The following is a 17313-nucleotide window of genomic DNA, read 5'->3' on the forward strand; positions in this document are numbered from 1 at the left end:
CATGACGCCAAAAGTGAAACGAGGTATCGTGTGTTTGGATGCATGGATGTTGTGTGTGCACGCCTGTGTTCGTGGGCGGCAGGGACCACTATGAGCCAGGAGAGAGCTCTGAAGAGAACCTGGGGCCGGGCTGAGCGGGGCCACGCGTCCAGAGGAGACCCAGGCGGCCTAGCTGGAGGAAGTAGACTGGGCCAGGCTCTGGGCCACGACCTCTCGCCTGGGCCTGAGGGATGCTATGGGCGTGTTGGTGTCTCCTGGGTGTGACGGGGTGTCTAGGTTTGTGTGTCTGCACGTATCTGTCTCTGCTCTCACGTGTCCACGTGGAAATGTTCGCCTTCCGCACCCACCTGTGGCCGCATTTGCCCATGACGGTGTTTTTGACCGTGGCCACGTTTGCGGAGCCCCCCCGCTTCGGTCTCCTGTGATTATCTGTGTGTGTGACTGCACGTCGGGTTCTAGCCAACGAGCTCCTGGAGGTGTCCGGGGCGTGTCTCTGGGTCTGTCAGTGCTTCTGTGTGTCTCTGTGGGGTATGTGTGTGTGTGTGTGTGTGTGTGTGTGTGTGTGCGCGTGCATGCCCCCACGGGTCTTCGTGTGGCTGTGTTTCTCTGTGTGGCCCCATGGACCCCCAGCCCCCAAGCCCTGCTCCCTACCCCTGCCCCAGTTGGTAAACATAACCTGCCAAAATATTTTCTTTTTTTTTTTTTTGTCTTTTTTTGTGTTTTTTTTTTTTCAAGTTCAAGAATCCCCAGTAAAAATTCTCCACGAGGTCTTTTTTCCCTTTTTACAAAAATAGAGTTTTTCTTCCCCTCCCACCCCCCCCTTTTTTTTTCATTTTGTTTCTGTTTCCAGCCCCTCCCCCTGCGCCTCATACTCCATCCAGCGGCTTTGGGCCAGGGATGCCCACACCCCTCCTCCGTTTCGCTTTTTTGGGGATTTTTAAACCTGTCCCCCCTCCCCTCAGGCTCATCTAGGTGTTGGGGAGGCCTGGGCAGGGGGGTCTGGGAGTGCACCCCCGGCACCCCTGCAAAGCCATCCCGTGGAGGGTGGTTGAAGGTGGGGCGGGGGCACATCTCTGCTTTCTTTTTAGCCGAAAAAAGAAACAAAAACCATCGCCGTGAACAAAACCAAGACGAGAGAGTGAACAGCCCAGCCTGGGGTGGGGGCAGGAGGATGGGGTGGGGGACCCCCAGGCACCCCCCCATTCCCTGCAGACTCTCCCCCCCCACCCCGAGTGCTCACCCTGTGGCTTCCGCAGGGACGCGGGGCCCTCGTGCCGTCGGTGGTCTGCCTGCGCTGTCTCTCTCGGGGCCCCTCTCTCTCTCTCTCTCTCTCTCTCTCTGCTGCCCGGGGAGGGTGGGGAGGGCGGGCGGCTGTGGCTCAGGCCTTGTGCTGTTTGCTGGTCTTGAAGGACACCTGCAGCACGCGCTCGCCCAGGCGGTAGCCGTTGAGGCTGGCGATGGCCATGGCCGCTTCGTCGTAGTTGGTCATCGTGACGAAGCCAAAGCCCTTGCACTTGTTGGTGGTGAAGTCGCGGATGACCTTGACGTTGGTGACTGCCCCAAAGGGCCCGAACAGCTGCCACAGCACGCTCTCATCCGCCTCCGGCGACAGGTTGTACACGAAGATACACCAGCCAGCGCCTGCCGCACCCCCCGACAGGCCCACGCCCGCGAGGCCACTCATGCCGTCGATGGCGATGGGCGAGAACCTGGCGATGAGCGACAGGGGACTACTTTGGGGGTCACGCGGGCTCTGCCCTGACCCCCGGCATACCCCTGAGCCCCTGGGACCCCTGACGCCGTGGTGACCTCAGGCCATGCGGTGATCCCTGCGTTATCCTGACCCTGCCACGGTCTCCTGACTTTTGCCCCCTGACCCCACCCGAGCCTCCATCCTGACCTGCAGCTGTGGCCTGAACTCTGACCTGCTCTGAACGTCAGGCCCTCACCCAGTCTTGCCAGGAGCCTCCAGCTACACCCAGACCCCCCTAACCTCTGACCTTACTGGGTCCTTAGCCTTATGGACCCTGGCCCCTTCCCCACTCCTGATGAACTACCCCTCCCTAGGCACATGTTCCCCCGCACGGACCGCACCCTGTCACCCCTCCCTGGCTAGAGGCCCCCCACCAAGGGCAGCGCTCATCCCAGGCGGAGAGAGTGGCTGGAGGAGCCCCCCACTCTGGGACTAGGTCTCTAACTCATAAAGCGGTCTGCTGCCTTCCTCTGCCTCTTGCCAGCCTTTTCCTGCTCAAATTGTATATTTAGGATCCACTCCCCTTTCTCTGCAAGGTTTTGCTCCAGCCAGAATGGCTCCCAGCGCAGCAGCACCGGGGAGGGTTTGTTGACTGACTGTCTGAGGGCCCGAGTGAATGAACAGACAGGACTGGCTCCACCCTTGTTCCTCACTGCCTCCCTACAGTCCGGGCCTCGCTCAGCTCAGAGGGGGCCCCAGCGGGGACGAACAGCTTGCTGGCTGGCACCCTGGTCACGTCCGCGGTCTCGGCAGGGTCCCTGTCACCCCCTCTCCTGCCCCCTTCACAGCCCTGTTCACTGTTCCTCTGTCTTCTGCCCCACCAGGCGGAGATAATGAATAACGGTAACAATAATCACAGGAGCCGCTGCCTTTTATTGAGCGCCCACTACGTGCCAAGCGCTGTGCTCAATGCCATGTCATCTCCACGGGATACCAAGTCTGGCTGGGCCACATTGGGTCCCCAGCCCTAAGCCCAGCGCCCGGCACTCAGTGCGTGCTCAACAGCTCCCCCTGTAGTAAACGCAGGGACCCTCTCGGGGGCAGGAATGTGGACAATGCCATGCGGGCCACAAGGTCCAGCCCAGACTCGGGGGTGAAAGGGGGTGTTCTGTGACCCTCAGCAAAAATCATGAGCAGTGGCAGATGGGACTCGGACAGTGTGGGAACCAGGGGGCATGGCTGCGACCGGGCCCATGGCCATGACCCCTTCCATGGGCTGGAGAGCGCCCTGGACAGGCCCTCCTGGGTTCGAATTCCATAGTAGCTCTTTCCAGGCATTTACTAGGCTTCGTAGCCTCTAACTCTCCTAATGGACACACGACTCCCTGACCCCAGACAGGGGGCAGACACAGCTAAGCTGGCAGTCCCCGGGGGGAGGTGGGGGAGGGTGGGTTCCAGCACTGGGCCAAGAGTCCGAGGAAGGACAGTGGGGAGCTGGGGGCAGCAGGGCGGGGGCACTGTTACCTCTTGACTCCGTAGGCCATGTTGAGCAAGTTATCCAGCCTGTGGAAGCAAAAAGGGTGGTCACCCGTGGCCTCTGGCCACACCCCCCAGCTGTGACTCTGGCCGGCCCGGCCTGACTGCCCTCCCCGCCCCCACCCAGCAGGCCAGCAGCCCGGCCCTGCCCCCACCCGCCTGCTCCCCGCCCGGCTGGACACCGCCTGGCACGGAACCGTGGTCACTCGGGCACTGCCTCTCGCCCGCCCTGCCTCTGCCTGGCCTGTGCCCGTGTCCTGTCCTCCCATCCCAGCCTGCCCAGTCCCACTTGCCTGCCCCCAGCCTGCGGGGCTCAGGTCCCCAGAAGGGGAGGCTCAGGTCTCTTTGGGGTAGTGCCTGGGCTGGGCAAGTGACAACACTTCGTGGTGCCTCAGGGTCCCTGTTTGTAAAATACAGGCACTCCTCTCCCATGAGCACACAGCATGGGACCCCAGCCCTGAGAGAGGGGGATCCCGATCAGGTGACTCTAAAGTTTTTCTTTCTTTTTTTTTGACTCTAAAATTCAAAGATTTTAGGTGCCTGGATGGCTCAGTTGGTTAAGCATCTACCTTTGGCTCAGGTCATGATCCTGGGGTCCTGGGATTGACTCCCCCCAACCCACCCCCTTTGAGCTTTCTGCTCAGCTGGGAGTCGGCTTCTCCCTCTCCCTCTGCCCCTCGCCCTCCCCCTGCTTGCACTCTCTCCCTCTCTCTCTCTAATAAATCTTTACAAAAAATAAAACTCTTAATGCCGATGCCACTCATAGTGCCCTGCGTACATTGAGTGCCTGCTGTGTACAAGGGCTTGGCCTCAGCATCTGACATACTCACACATTTCCCCTTTGCTGCCCTCAGTGGCCCCAGCGTGTGGACACCCTCCCAGGGTCCCTCTGCCCTGCAGAAATGGGGTTCAGGGAGGCTGGTTGCAAGGCTTGGACCCCCCTCCCCCAGCCTGTGGGGGTCCAGGGTGCCTGGGACCTTACCGGAAGCGCTGCGTCTGATGGTGTAGGGGGCCTGCATAGCGTCGGGCTGATGACTGGTAGAGGTGAGTGAGCAGGGCCTGGCCAGTCTTCTGACTTGGGTTGTTGGCGAACTTGACCGTGATGGGCTCCGCCGCGCCCAGCGGCTTCTGCCCGTTCAGTCCTTTGATGGCCTCCTCAGCCTCGATTCTCTTGTCAAAGCGGATGAATCCCACACCCCGAGAGACGCCTGTCAGGGAGTGAGGGTGTCCTGAGGACCCTGCCCCCTGATGTGACCCCCTTTCCCACTTCTCTGCCCCCGCCGTGCCCGCCTTCTCTACTTTGGTCCCACCTCCGTGCCTTTGCCCAGTGCCCTGCCAAGTGCATCGTCCTTGGCAGCCTGACCTGTGACCTGGTCCACCAGGATGCGGGAAGTGATGATGCGGCCATACTGGGAGAAGAGCTGCTCCATTTCCTTCTGGCTCATGGTCTTGGGGAGTCCACTGACATACAGGTTAGCATCACGGATGGATGCCGAACTGGGTCTGGCATAGGACACCTGCAGGGAGGGTAAGTGGACAGAGGTGAGGGAAGACCCGTTTCACAGATGGGGAGACTGAGGCCGTGTCTTGGCCACCAGCGAGCAGCAGAACTGCCTCACCTGTTCATGCAATAAATATCTCTCAAGTCATCTCCATGGGCGGTGCTGAGGGCTAGAAGGAGGGGCCGTGGCCGTGGCCATGGTTGATAATGTGGCCCGGCCCCCATAAAGGGGAAGGGAAACCTGTCACTGGGTCCCGAGGTGGCACATGTCTTCCCTGAGGACCTCGAGTCCCCAGCTCCTGCTCTCATACCATATATTCCGTCAACAAGACATTTTCCGCTCCTTTGGAAAGTGAGCCTGGGACTCTGGCCCTCAGGGTCACTCAGGTCTTTAGCTGCCAGCTCAATGCTGATGACTCCCAAATGTCCGTCCCTGATCCTGGGCCTGATCCCCAAGCTGCATACCTGTGTGACACCTGCCTCTGGGCACCCCCGAGATCTCGCAGGGGATTCCACTCAGTGAGGCTGCATCTAGCTCCCAACTGTCCCCATGGACGCCCCAGTTCAGTAGTGGTAGCTTTATCCTCCTGGGTGCTCAGGTCCCCAGCCTCCATTGTCCCTGATGCCCGTCTTTCACACCCACATCCAATCCACCATCGATTCCTCCTTATTACCCAGAATCCACACTTGCCCCCTACTTCCACTGCTGTGTCGTGGCCCACCACCCACCATGGCTCACCCAGGCCAGTACAGCAGGCTCTACCCTGGTCCCCACTCCCACCCTAACCTCCCGTCTCTTTCCACCACAGCTGCCAGAGGGCACCTGTGAGAAACTGAGTCAGGGCACATCCTTCCTTTGGTCAGAACCTTCTGTGGCTCCCACCTTCTCCAGAGTAAAAGTCCTTCTCACAGCCCACTAGGCCCTGAAGCCTGCCCATCAGCTCACACCCTCTCTCATCTCTGCCTAGACTTTCTCTGTTTCAGCCTCGCCAGTCTCCTCCGTGTTCCCCGAACACACCAGGCACACTTCTGTCTCAGGGCCTTTGCTCTGGCTGATCCCTGCAGCCTGGAACACCCTTCCTCTACTTTCTTCTTCCAGTCTCAGCTGAAGGGTCCTCCCTGTCCTCTTCCATCTGAATTGGGTCCTCCGCGCCTCCCTGGCCCTGTCACTCTCTCCGAGCACTTCTCTCAGTGGTGAATTAGACACGTTTTAGTATGATCATTCGATTTGTGTCATTAATTATGGTCCAGCCCAACAATGAAACTCTCTGCAGCTGTTTTAAAAAATGGTGGACATGTATATTTATTTCCCAGAAACAGTGGTGAGTATTGTAAACGGGGGGAAAGAAAAGTCCATTTATAGAGCAGCCTGCGGTGTGAGATGTGACCCCGTCTCATTGTGTGCTTATCTGTGTCCTGGAAACACAGTCTGGGGGGGCTACCACAGATGCTAACAGGTTGACCCAGAGCTGGCGGGGGCCCTGGGGGGCATGAGCTTCTCTTTCCGCTTATTTCTGCCACTGTCTATCCTCTGTAGCCTTCTAAATTAACCTCTGGGTAGGTAAGGGTCATTGTCAAGGGCCGGGCTTTTTGTTTGGCGTGGTGAGCTGGGAGGGCATAGAACTTCATTAGAAATGACTAATTAAAAAACTAACAAAAGGCGAACATTGGGCTGGGGGGCGGGGGTCAAGGTGAAGGCGCTCCTAGGCTGGAGGTAGAGAGGTTCTAATTAACTCAATTGTGCGCACCTGGGGTCCTTCAGGAAACAACCCGAAACCCAGCAGCTGCTCCTCTCCCCGGTAATATTCATTCAAAATCACAGCCACGTACTCAATGGTTTCCACTCTGGCCCACGGGGCTGTGAGTTTTGAGGCGTGAGGGCTTGGTGATGAATCAGACTTAGGGGTGAGGGGAAGATAGGCCTGAGCTCCTGGGTGGGTGTTTGGGGTAATCAGGGCTCATTTGAGGCATTGAGTAGGACTTCTGGGGTATTTCCCATCCCCCCCACGATGGGGGCTGACCCACGTCCCTCAGCTGGGTGTGGGCTCAGCCACACCCCCTCACCAGGACAGGACAAAGGCAGAATCTGCCAGAACACCTGGTTGGGGCTGACCATACAACTGTGCCACCCAGGCAGACACAGACACAGACACACAGACACACACACACACAGGGCCACCCCGCGCTCTGCACGGCCCCGGTGCCTAGACCAGCAGAAGGGTGACTCAGGCTACAAAGACATTCCCAGAGGCTCTGGGGGTCTTGGATAAGTACAGTTAAGAGTCACAGAACTACACCGGTCACCACCGCACAAACCCACATCCCATATGGGGCACAGACAGACATACCCACACAGCCCCACCAGGTCACGGCCAGAGTCGCAGCGTGTCACAAAGCACCCGAGCGATAAACACCATGTCCCACAGACACACAATGACACAAAGTCTGTAAGAGCCGGACTCACGTGACAACAGACAGTCACAGTCACGGTGTCCCACAAACACAATGGCTCACAGCCCAGGGTATCGCATACACACGTTCACTCATGGCATTGCGTGCATACAGTTGCCCTCTGGATTTGTCGCTCTCATGCCCCAGCGCTTCTGAGTCTAGTTGGCCATGGAGCAACCCATCAGGTCATGACCTCATCCTCCCCCACAACGCACAATGGGGAGAGGGAGAGATTCCTGCACCTCTGTTCCCAGAGAGAACTGGGGGCCAGATGGGCACCCCCAGCTCCACCTCCCCCAAGGTTCCAGAGCAGATTTGTGGGGCGGAGTCCAGACACCCCCAGGCGAACCTAGAGAGGGGGGTTTCCATGGCGATCCCCCTCCAGGGAATCTGGGCTAGCAGAGTCCCAGCTGCAGCTGCTGAGAGGGGAGGTCATGGCGGGGGAGGGGCGTTGCACAAAGGTGGGGGAGGGGCTCGCCCCTAATCCCGCCCTCCCAGACCCTAATTAGGCTCCAGATGGCAGATGGGCCCCCACCCCTCCTCCATTTACATGACAAAGGCGAGGGGGACTGCCCATCCGACCCTGGTCACTCTGCTACTGCCAATGGTATGGCTACCTCCCTGAGTTACCAGAGAATGTGCGGCTGGTATTCTGACAAATAAGGAAACAGAGTTTCAGAGAGGCAGAGACACTGGGCCCCCGATGCCCAGCTAGGAACCCTTAGAGGAGAGTTTCAACCACTCAGGGGATGAGCCGTGGAGAAGGGCGGGTGGCAGTGGGGAAAAGGGTGCGTGGTGAGGGTGAGGGGCTGTAGGGGTTCAGTGGCAGTGACGGGGGCAGTCCAAGAGGGCAGTAATACGGGCAGATTGGGGACAGTCGCAGATGGGCAGTCATGGGGGATGGGCAGCAGAGGGAAACAAGAGCACTAACCTTGATGGTCTTCGTCTGCAGTTTGAGGCCGTTGAGGGTGCTGATGGCTTTGTCTGCATCGTTGGGATCAGAGTAGTTCACAAACCCGTAACCGAGGCTCTGCCCTGTGGGCAGGACCAGAATGATGACCTCCCCAGACCTACCAGTGTCCTCCCAGACCCGGTCCTGAGAGGCTGACTGTCATCACTCAAGGTTATGAGACACTGGATCCCCACCTTACTGTTCCCTGAGAGTACTACCTTGTCCCCAGGACACCTCCGATCCCCCAGAGTCCTGCCTGCCCCCATCACCCCTGAGATACCCTGCCAGGGGTCACACCTGTCTCCCCATCACACCTCAGATTCCCCAGGGTGCTACCTGCCCCCACCACACCTGTACTTCTGAGACTATCACCTCTGTCCCCTCCCTCCCCACCTGCCAGCAGCCACACCTGTGATCTTATCCCGAACCAACTTGCAGGATTCGATGTCACCAATGCTGCCAAAGAGACTCTTGAACTCATCCTGGGTCATGTTCTGGGGCAGGTAGTTGACGATGAGGTTGGTCTTGCTGTCATCAGTGGCTCCGTTTGTACCAAGGAGTGGCCCGTTGGGCAGGGCCGGGCCGGCCGGGCCCCCCGCCACCTGAGACTCCATGGCCCCGAGTATCTGCTGGAGACAACAGGCCACACCCGCTCACGGCCCAGTCCCCACACAGGCATCAGTGGGAGTGAGAGGGGCTCAGTGGTGATGGATCAGTCAAGTCTGACATGGGCTTAAACATGGAGAGAGGAGAAGTATTATTCCAATAATCCCTTCCACTCCTCCAGCATCAGGCATGTACCTTGCATGTGATTTTGCTTTCTATGTTTACTTGCTATGCTTGCTAGGTTTGCCTGTTTGTCTAAAATCAGTCTGTGCATTTCTAGAAGAAGAAGATGAACACTCTTGTCTTCAGAATAAGAAATATAATACCTCCCTGACGATGTCCTGCCCTCCTCCCACCAAAGGGAATTCCTATCCCAAATGTGTTAATATTTCTTTTGTTTCATGCATAATTATCCCCCTAGACATTTATCCCCCTCCCCCAGTTTTTCCGCTGAGCTGTTTTTTATTATTATTTTTAAAATGTATTTATTTGAGAGAGAGAGAGTGAGTAGGGGCAGAGGGAGAGGAAGAGAGAGAATCTTAAGCCGACTCCCTCCCACCCAACACTGAGCCTGATGTGGGGCTCAATTCCACAACCCTGAGATCATGACCTGAGCTGAAATCAAGAGTTGGATGCCCAACCGAGTGAGCTACCCAGGAGCCCCAATTATCATGATTTTTAAAAAAGGATTTTATTTTTAAGGGGCATCTGGATGGCTCAGTTTGTTGAGTATCTGCCTTTGGTTCAGGTCATGATCCCGGGGTCCTGGGATCAAGCCTTGCATCCGACTCCCTGATTAGCGGGGAGTCTGCTTCTCCCTCTGCCTCTCCCCCTGCTCATACCATCTCTCTCACTTACTCTCTTTCTCTCCCAAATAAAAAATAAGGGCACCTGGGTGGCTTAGTCTGTTAAGCGTCTGCCTTGGACTTGGATCATGATCCCAGGGTTCTGGGATTGAGTCCCACATGGGGGTCCCTGCTCAGTGGAGAGTCAGCTTCTCCCTTTCCTTCTGCTCGTGTTCTTTCTCTCTCTCCAAAAAATGAATAAAATCTTTTAAAAAATCAATAAAAATTAAAATAAAGTCTTTTAAAAACATACTTTAAGTAATCTCTAAATCACATGTGGGGCTCAACTCACAGCCCTGAGATCAAGAGTTGTGTGCTCTGACTGAGCCAGGTAGGTGCCCCTGAGCTATTTAAATATACAACATAATAACACCAGCAAATAATGACAGCTTTATTTTTTTTATCTCCAATCTACACCTGTTATTTATTTTTCTTGTCTTATTGCAGGGGCTACAGTGCAATAGTGGCTTTTTAATTCATGATGTTAAGTGAAATGCTTTAAACATTTCACAGATAAATTTGATTTTTGCTGTGGGTTTTCACTTATGAATGTTTAATTTTATTCTTATTATCCCAAGATGATTTTTTTTAAAGAATGGATGTTGAATTTTATTTAACGTTTTTTCCTCCTGCATCTATTTCTTAATAATTGACATATAATATTACATTAGTTTCAGGTGTGTAACATAATGACTCAATATTTGTATGTATTGCAAAATTATCTCCACGATAAGTCTAGTCAACATCCATCACCATTCATAGTTATAATTTTTTTTCCTGTGATGAGAACCTCTAAGATCTACTTCTTTAGCAATTATCAAATAAATTCTTCATGTATTTTACATATAAGGACCACACAGAGAAGAATTTTAAGGCCACATCTGTGCTCAGCAGGAAACAGTACTGGGATTATCTGTAACGGATGTAGGAAGGTAAAGCAGCCAGCGTTTCCTTAGGTATTCTCGATGGCACGGTTGGCAGATGGGTGCCCTTACTTGAAAAATCAAATCGATTGGTAGGGTTTTCCGAAAGGGATGAATTAGGAAGGTTTAGAAGCCATATTCGGTTTCAGCAGGAGAGATCACTGTGATTGATTAGCAATGTCTTTGAGGCTACAGAATTAGGAAGTCGGCAGGTACATTTTATCTCAGCCCTCCCTGAGCCAAAACACAATACCATACTTGTTCCCAAATATTGGGCCTCCTGTGTGCCAGGCACAGTGCAAAGCCTTCTATAGGCAATGTTTATTTTTTTTTCTTATTCACAACCACCCTGAAAAGAGAGCTTAGTTTCCCCTGCCTAACAGATGCTGTGAACTAGATGGCTGTGTCCCCTCAAATTCATATGTTGAAAACTTAATCCCCAATGTGATGGTATTTGGATGTGGAACATTTGGGAGGTAATTAGGTCATGAGAGTGGAGCCCCCATGAATGGGATTCATGTCCTTATAAAAAGGGGCAAGGACAGGGAGCCTGGGTGGCTCAATCAGTTAAGCGTCTGCCTTTGGCTCAGGTCATGATCCCGGGGTCCTGGGATGGAGCCCTGCGTGGGGCTGCCTGCTCGGCGGAAAGCCTGCTTCTCCCTCTCCCACTCCCCCTACTTGTGTTCCCTCTCTCATTGTCTCTCTCTCTGTTAAATAAATAGAATCTTTAAAAAAATAAAAAGGAGGGGGGACAGGATAGAAATGATCTCTCTCCACCAGGTCAGGACACAGCAAGAAGAGGTCCATCTGCAAAGCAGGGAGCAACTCCTTACTAGGAAGCAACTCAGATGGTACCTTGATCTTAGACTTCCCAGCCTCCAGAAGATTTATGAGAAATAAATGTCTGTTGTTTAAGCTCCCCAGTTTATGGCATTTTGTTAGAGCAGCCTAAGCTGACTAAGACACCAGAGGGGGAAAGTGAAGTTCAACAATGTTTTAAAAATTATTAAAGGTCACGCAGCTTATAAATGGCGAAACGGGGATTTGCACAGGAGCGTTTCTGATCGAGTGTCTGCATTTTCAGCTTCCACTGCCAACGGAAGAATAGTGCTAGCCCTAACCTTTCTCAGCTCTGTGTCCTCGGGTAGGCTTCATAATGCTCCTGGAGCTCTGCTCCACTTTGCTGCAAACTCCAAGTTATTGGCACAGTGACCCCAGGGAAGGATCTAAAACCACACGTGGGTGCAGCTGGAAAGTATTCTGGGATCAGGTCTGCCATGGGGACAATCACAGGAAGCAGCTTGTCGTGTCTGCCATCCCTGTTTCATAATCCCGGCTATTAATACTGGTTCTGCCCCATTGACATCTGTGGGCCAGGCACCGCGCATTGCGAAGTGCTCCCAGGCATCATATCATGTATTTCTCCCAGTCATCTTTACAGACAGCAACAGTCTCCATTTTATAAGTGAGGCAACCGAGCCCAGAGACGCTGAGTGATATCAATGGCGAAGTCGATCTCAAACTTGGCTATGTTGGACTCTAAAGCTGTTTTTAATGACAGCGACCAATGCATGAGGGTGGCTCTGGCACCTTACAGGTGTGTATTCTCAGGGCTGATCTTAGCTCTTCTTCGAGCCTCTGCTGTCTTTCCATTTACTCTTATTAAAAGGATGGCACAGAGGGTCAACTCCCCTACGTCTCCAGTTGGCTGAGTGGCTGTCCGGGGGCTTCTAGGAGAGTTAGTTATTCTGAAGCCATATCCAGACTGAGCAGGAACACACCCCGGGGGTTGATTAGCAATGTCTGCCACAGGCACTTGCCATCAAATGGGAATGCACGCTATAGATGCCCGTCCAGTTTCGTAAGGTTAATACTCCACTGATGGCCACGTATTGAGGCCCTGCTATGTGCCAGACAAAATCCTTTCTGTGACAATTTCTTGGCAATTCTTCCAACATCGAACATTATGGGACTCTTTCCTTCATTTACCAGAAGAGGAAACTGAATCTCAATGAAGGGTTTAGGAATTTACACAAGGCTGGGTGGCATGCAGATGGTGGATCAAGAATTCAAATCAGGAGTTTGGCCATCAGAGCCCACTTTACTAGTGGCCAAAAAGGCCAATAATAGTAAAAAAAAAAAAATAACAAAGTGAAACTGAGCCTTTACTCTACACCTAGCCCAGGCATCATAACATTTAAACCCACTCTGTTGGCTGAGTCTATCCATTCAATTCAACAAACAATTACTGGGTACCACCACATGCTCCAACCTCCTCACTGTGTATCCGCTGACACACTGCCTCTCCGGGCCTCTGTCCCACCACTAAAGATATGGCACCAAAGTTTCCCACGCATGAAGATGGAACCGGAGTTCCCTTCCGGGCTTGGCAAACTAGAGTTCTGTGATTGGTTGATGACGTCTGCTGTGGGACCCCTGCCCCCACCAAATAATTAGCAGTAACACAAAACGCTGTTTCAGGACCCAGCAGGTTGCAGCTTTGGAACCCCTACTATGTGCCAGGCACTGAGCAGGTGCAAAGGTTTCACTGACTTCCCACAACCACACTGAAAGCTGGAGGTCATCTGCTCCATTTCTCTCATGGAGAAATTGAGGGTCAGAGGGATTTGTGATTTGCCTGGGAGTGACCGGCGGCGGAGGTAGTGATGAGGTTTGACTACTGGTCTGATTATCCTAGAGCGTACAGAGCCACCGCAAATGTCCTCAACTTGGATGGGGTTAAAAGGTAATTGGGATCTTGAGGCCCAGCCGACTAATCTCCCCAGCACCCCATCTCCCTCCCATCTGTGCCAGAGCTTAGCAGGATCAGTGTCGCGTTTCCTCTGCAGCTCAGCCGGCTGAGCCGCTAATAGGGATCGGATTGGTGGAGATCACACCCGCCTGGCCCCAGCCCATGGCAAACGTGTGGCCTGGGATGACTCGGGGAATCACAGGGACCTTGGAGGGCTGTTCCAGGTCAGGAGTGGAGGGGCGAAGTCAGAAGGGAGGAGGGCAGATCCAAGATGGGGAGGCAGAGATGATCCGGGAGCAATGGAACCTTTCCTCCCAGTCTCTCCAGCTTTTCCTCTGGCTCTCTCTCTCTTTTTCTCTCCCTCTTCTCCCCCTGTTTCTCTGTCCTCCTGTCCCCTCTGAACCCGTCTGTCTCCCCCTCCCTTTCTCTGCTACTCTTTCTTCAACTCTTTTGCACCATTGCACACACATATGACATACGGTTTTTGCAGGGAACACACCTGAGGTCACTTGTTCTGCAGACTCTCCTGTGACCTACCCCTTTGGCCCCTGCTGTGACCCCCCTGGTCCCAGGAGCAGTGATAGATGTCTGGATACTGGCCACAATAGGGCATTGAGTGACTATACATGCTAAGGCTGGGCCACCACGTGGTGCTAATTAGGCTTCTCACTTCTGGGTCCTTCTTCCTCCATATAGGGCCCTCACTGTCTTAATTTATCCCCTCACTTTCTCCCAGCTTGTCCCCCTGGTGGACTTCCAACGAAGTGCTCTCCGGGCGTTCCAAGGCTTCAAGGCCCTTCTGTGACCTCTGACCACACCCTCGCCCCTTTGTGCATCAGTTTCCCTCTTTCAAATGAAGGAACAGATCAGAGGAATGGATGCTGGATAGCTGTGCGGGTTCTGAGGGTCCTCAGGAGGCTGCACTCACGTTCCTGCGACTGGGTTAGCCGCCTGAGGCCCAGAGAGAGGAGGGTGCCTGCCTGAGGTCACACAGCAGGGAAGCATGGCCTCTCGGTCCTCATTTCTCCGAGCCAGGTGGGCGGGTCCCAGGGTCCCATGCAGGGAGGGAGTGCTGAGCATCCCTCCACCCACTGTGCTCGCCAAGACTCCAAGAAGAGGCCCAGAAAGAGACACAGTGCATAGAGACACACACACACACAGACCGGAAAGACAGTAAGTACGGAAGAAGGAGGCCTGGGCGCTGGGACCAGACAAAGGACGCGCGGCGGCGCGGGGAGCGGAGTCGCGCGGCGGGGGCGGGGGTGGAGCCGGGGTGGGGCTAGGACCGGCCAGCCCCGCCCCCGGGATACGCCCGGGTTGCCGAGTGGAAATCCGAGGGCTCGGGCGAGGCCGGGCCCTGGGGGCCCAAGGGGGCGGGGTCCAGATGGGCGGGGCAGGGGCGTGGTTATACAGGGCGTGGCCGGGCGTGGCCGCGGGTTCGGGAGCTGACCAGCTCGGTGGTTGCTGAAAGCATCCGGAGTGGGGCAAGCGGCGCGGGCGGGCGGGCGCTCTCAAGGTCACCCCGAGGCCCAGGGCCCTGGCGGGGTGGGGCGCCTGGCCCTGGGCTAGGAGACATCCCTGAGTTTCTTACCCCATCCCCCGTGAGGCGGGGGCCCAGGAGTCAGGAAGGCGCCCCCCCCCCCCGCAGGCCCTCCTCTCCCCTCCCCCTCCCCGAAGCCTGAGGCGCCCGCGCGAGGCTACGGCCCGCTAAGAAGCTCCGAGAAACAAAGGGACGCGGCGGCAGCGGCGGCGGGCCCGCGGGGCCTCCGGGCGCGCCCCCTCCTCTCCCCTCCCCGCTTGCCGCAAGGTCGACAGGCTCGAGGACGAGACGCCCGGTTCCCCGGGCGCGGCCAGGGCCCGGGGCGCGCGATCCGACGCTACCGGCTTTCCTGAGGTTCTCAGGGACGGCTTGCCGCCTTTTCCTGGCCCAGCACCAGTGACTGGGGCCCTGTGTTTGGCTGGGCGGCCTGCGGGGTCCGGGCCTGGATGGAGAAGGCATCCTCCGCCGCTGCGGCCCCTCCCCCATCAGGCCTGCTGGAGGGGGGCAATCCCGCTCCCAGGGCGCCCTAGGACGCCTATCCAAATCAGAGTTCGGCTCCCTAAGGCCTCTCAGGCCAGACTCTATGCGCCCCCAGCACTCTGGGTGCGGCTCAGCCCACTCTCAGGGCCCGAGGATCGGTCCTACCCCCCCACCCGGGCCTAGCTAGGCCTGGTCCTACCCCCCCCCCCCCCGCCATCTCCGCGGAGCCTGTGCCTAACCCCTCCCCAACCAGGTTCCATCTCAGCGACAAGGGAATACCTACAGTGACCATTCTTGTGTGCCCAGCGGGCGCGGTCCGTGTTGAGGGCGGCTCCGGGGGTCGTGCACTCCTTGGGGGGCGCTCGATGCTCACGCCGGGGTCCTGCCCGGGCGGCCTCTGGCGCGGCCGCTGCAGAGGTGTAGATGAAGGCGGCGGCTCCCTCGAGGGCCGGGGACGGGCCCGAGCCCGAGGACGCGCGCGCGGATAGCCGGGCCCCGGGGTGGCCTGCGGGCGGCAGGGGATGGAAAGAGGGAGCGGACGCGGGATTGAGAACGTCCCCTGCGCGGCCCCGCGGGGCCCGGGGAGGTTGCGCTTCCTGACAGAGATCGCGGCGCTCTGCCTTTCACCGCCGCCCCTCGGCCGGGCCTGTCCGGTCCTGGGTGCTCAGTCCTCTCCCCTCGCCCGCCCTCCCTCCCACCCTCCAGCCCGCGCTGCGCGCTCCGCGCTCTGGGCCGCGCCGCCGCCGCCCCCAGCCCTTTATAGGAGCAGCTGCCAGAGCCGGCGTCCCTTATTGGCTGCGACAGCTGAGCCCCGCCTCCTCCCGGCGCCCGACGGCGCGGCAGGTGGAAGCGAGCGCGCGCTGGCTGGGACTCCGCACCCCCAGAAAGCACGCCCTAGAGGCTCGGGTTGCCAGATTCGGGCCCCTTTGCCCCGTAGACCCTGCTCCCTACATTGCCGCCCCTTCTCGGGCGGGCTTTCTGCCGAAAAGACAGGGACGGGTCCCCTCCTCTGTCCAACACTCTGAGCTCTTGGAGGGAAGAGAGCGAGGAGATATCGGTGGCCCGATTGGACGAACTTCTGGAGTTGCTGTCCACCAAGAAGACTGGAAAGGGACGAGGAACCAAGATTTCTATGAGCCGAGGCCCAGGTTCCCAGATTTGGGGCAGTAGGTGTAGCCCACCAAGACCAATGGAGAAAGGTGGGGGGGGGGGTGGCAGGAGCTCTCCTCTGCCTGCGGAAAGAACTGGGACCCTGCAGCTTTTGAGTGGGCTAGGTTCAAAAGATTCGTTAGAAAGGTGGGCACTGGCATCCCACAGTGCAAGGGCACCCGGCACTTATCCAAGGGGGTGTGAAGAAGTTTGGGTCTTAGGATTCCAGACCAAACCCACCGGCGCCTGCGGTTCCGGGAAACCACCCGGCCTTCTCAGACCCCATAAATTTTTGGTGGGTGGATCTGTTGTATAAACGTCCTGGCTTTCCGGGCTCCGGATTGGCCCGCCTGTGGAGTCACGGTTCTTCTCAGCTAGGAGGAATCTGGCTCCTCTCTTAGGCAATAGCGGTTGGCGCAGCCTTCTTCGGTGCGCGGGCTCAAGGGCACATTTACGTCGGGACGGCTATCAGGCGGGAGGAAGTGTTCTCACTAGGGCAGGGTCGCTTTCGACTGAGACTTCAGCACCACAGACAGCGGCCCGACGGTCTGGCGGAGGGCGCTGCGGGATGCTTAGCGCGGGGCCCCTAATCCAGGAGTCACAGCCTCCACCCTACCCTCGTCCCTGCACGCCCTTTTAGGTTCCAGACTGTCCAAGAATGCCATCAAACCCAGCGAGGAGAACCTAATTTGACCAATCAGGGACTGTCCTCGAGAGAACCAATTGCGGGAGGATGCCCTCGAGATTGAGCCAATGAGACAGCGCGCAGCAGAGAGCCCTGCCACGCTGATGGAGAGGACAGGCCAATCACAGTGGCCCGCGCAACCTGGGCGGTGGCGTTGCAGGTCCCTGGTGGCCCCCTCTTGGGTTTGCCTGGGCGACCTG

At 56.6% G+C, this 17313-nt stretch overlaps 1 protein-coding gene across 3 annotated transcripts; it reads right to left on the minus strand.

Annotated features, from left to right (window-relative positions):
• Positions 1–703: 703 nt before the first annotated feature.
• ELAVL3 (ELAV like RNA binding protein 3) lies at positions 704–15996 on the minus strand. Of its 3 annotated transcripts, none has more exons than XM_032311844.1 (7): positions 15563–15996; positions 8543–8759; positions 8113–8216; positions 4593–4746; positions 4212–4437; positions 3218–3256; positions 704–1730 (listed from the first exon to the last, which is right to left on the minus strand). In XM_032311844.1, the coding sequence occupies exons 1-7, from the start codon at positions 15569–15571 to the stop codon at positions 1379–1381; spliced, it is 1101 nt and encodes a 366-aa protein (XP_032167735.1). In that variant the 5' UTR covers positions 15572–15996; the 3' UTR covers positions 704–1378. The 3 variants fall into 3 exon arrangements, with proteins under 3 accessions (XP_032167735.1, XP_032167745.1, XP_032167728.1); XM_032311854.1 differs by having other exon boundaries at positions 704–1709; positions 8543–8762; XM_032311837.1 differs by having other exon boundaries at positions 8543–8762.
• Positions 15997–17313: the final 1317 nt, after the last annotated feature.

The sequence above is a fragment of the Mustela erminea genome, chromosome 1 (genome assembly GCF_009829155.1).
Source record: "Mustela erminea isolate mMusErm1 chromosome 1, mMusErm1.Pri, whole genome shotgun sequence".
Taxonomy (NCBI): Eukaryota; Metazoa; Chordata; class Mammalia; order Carnivora; family Mustelidae; genus Mustela; species Mustela erminea.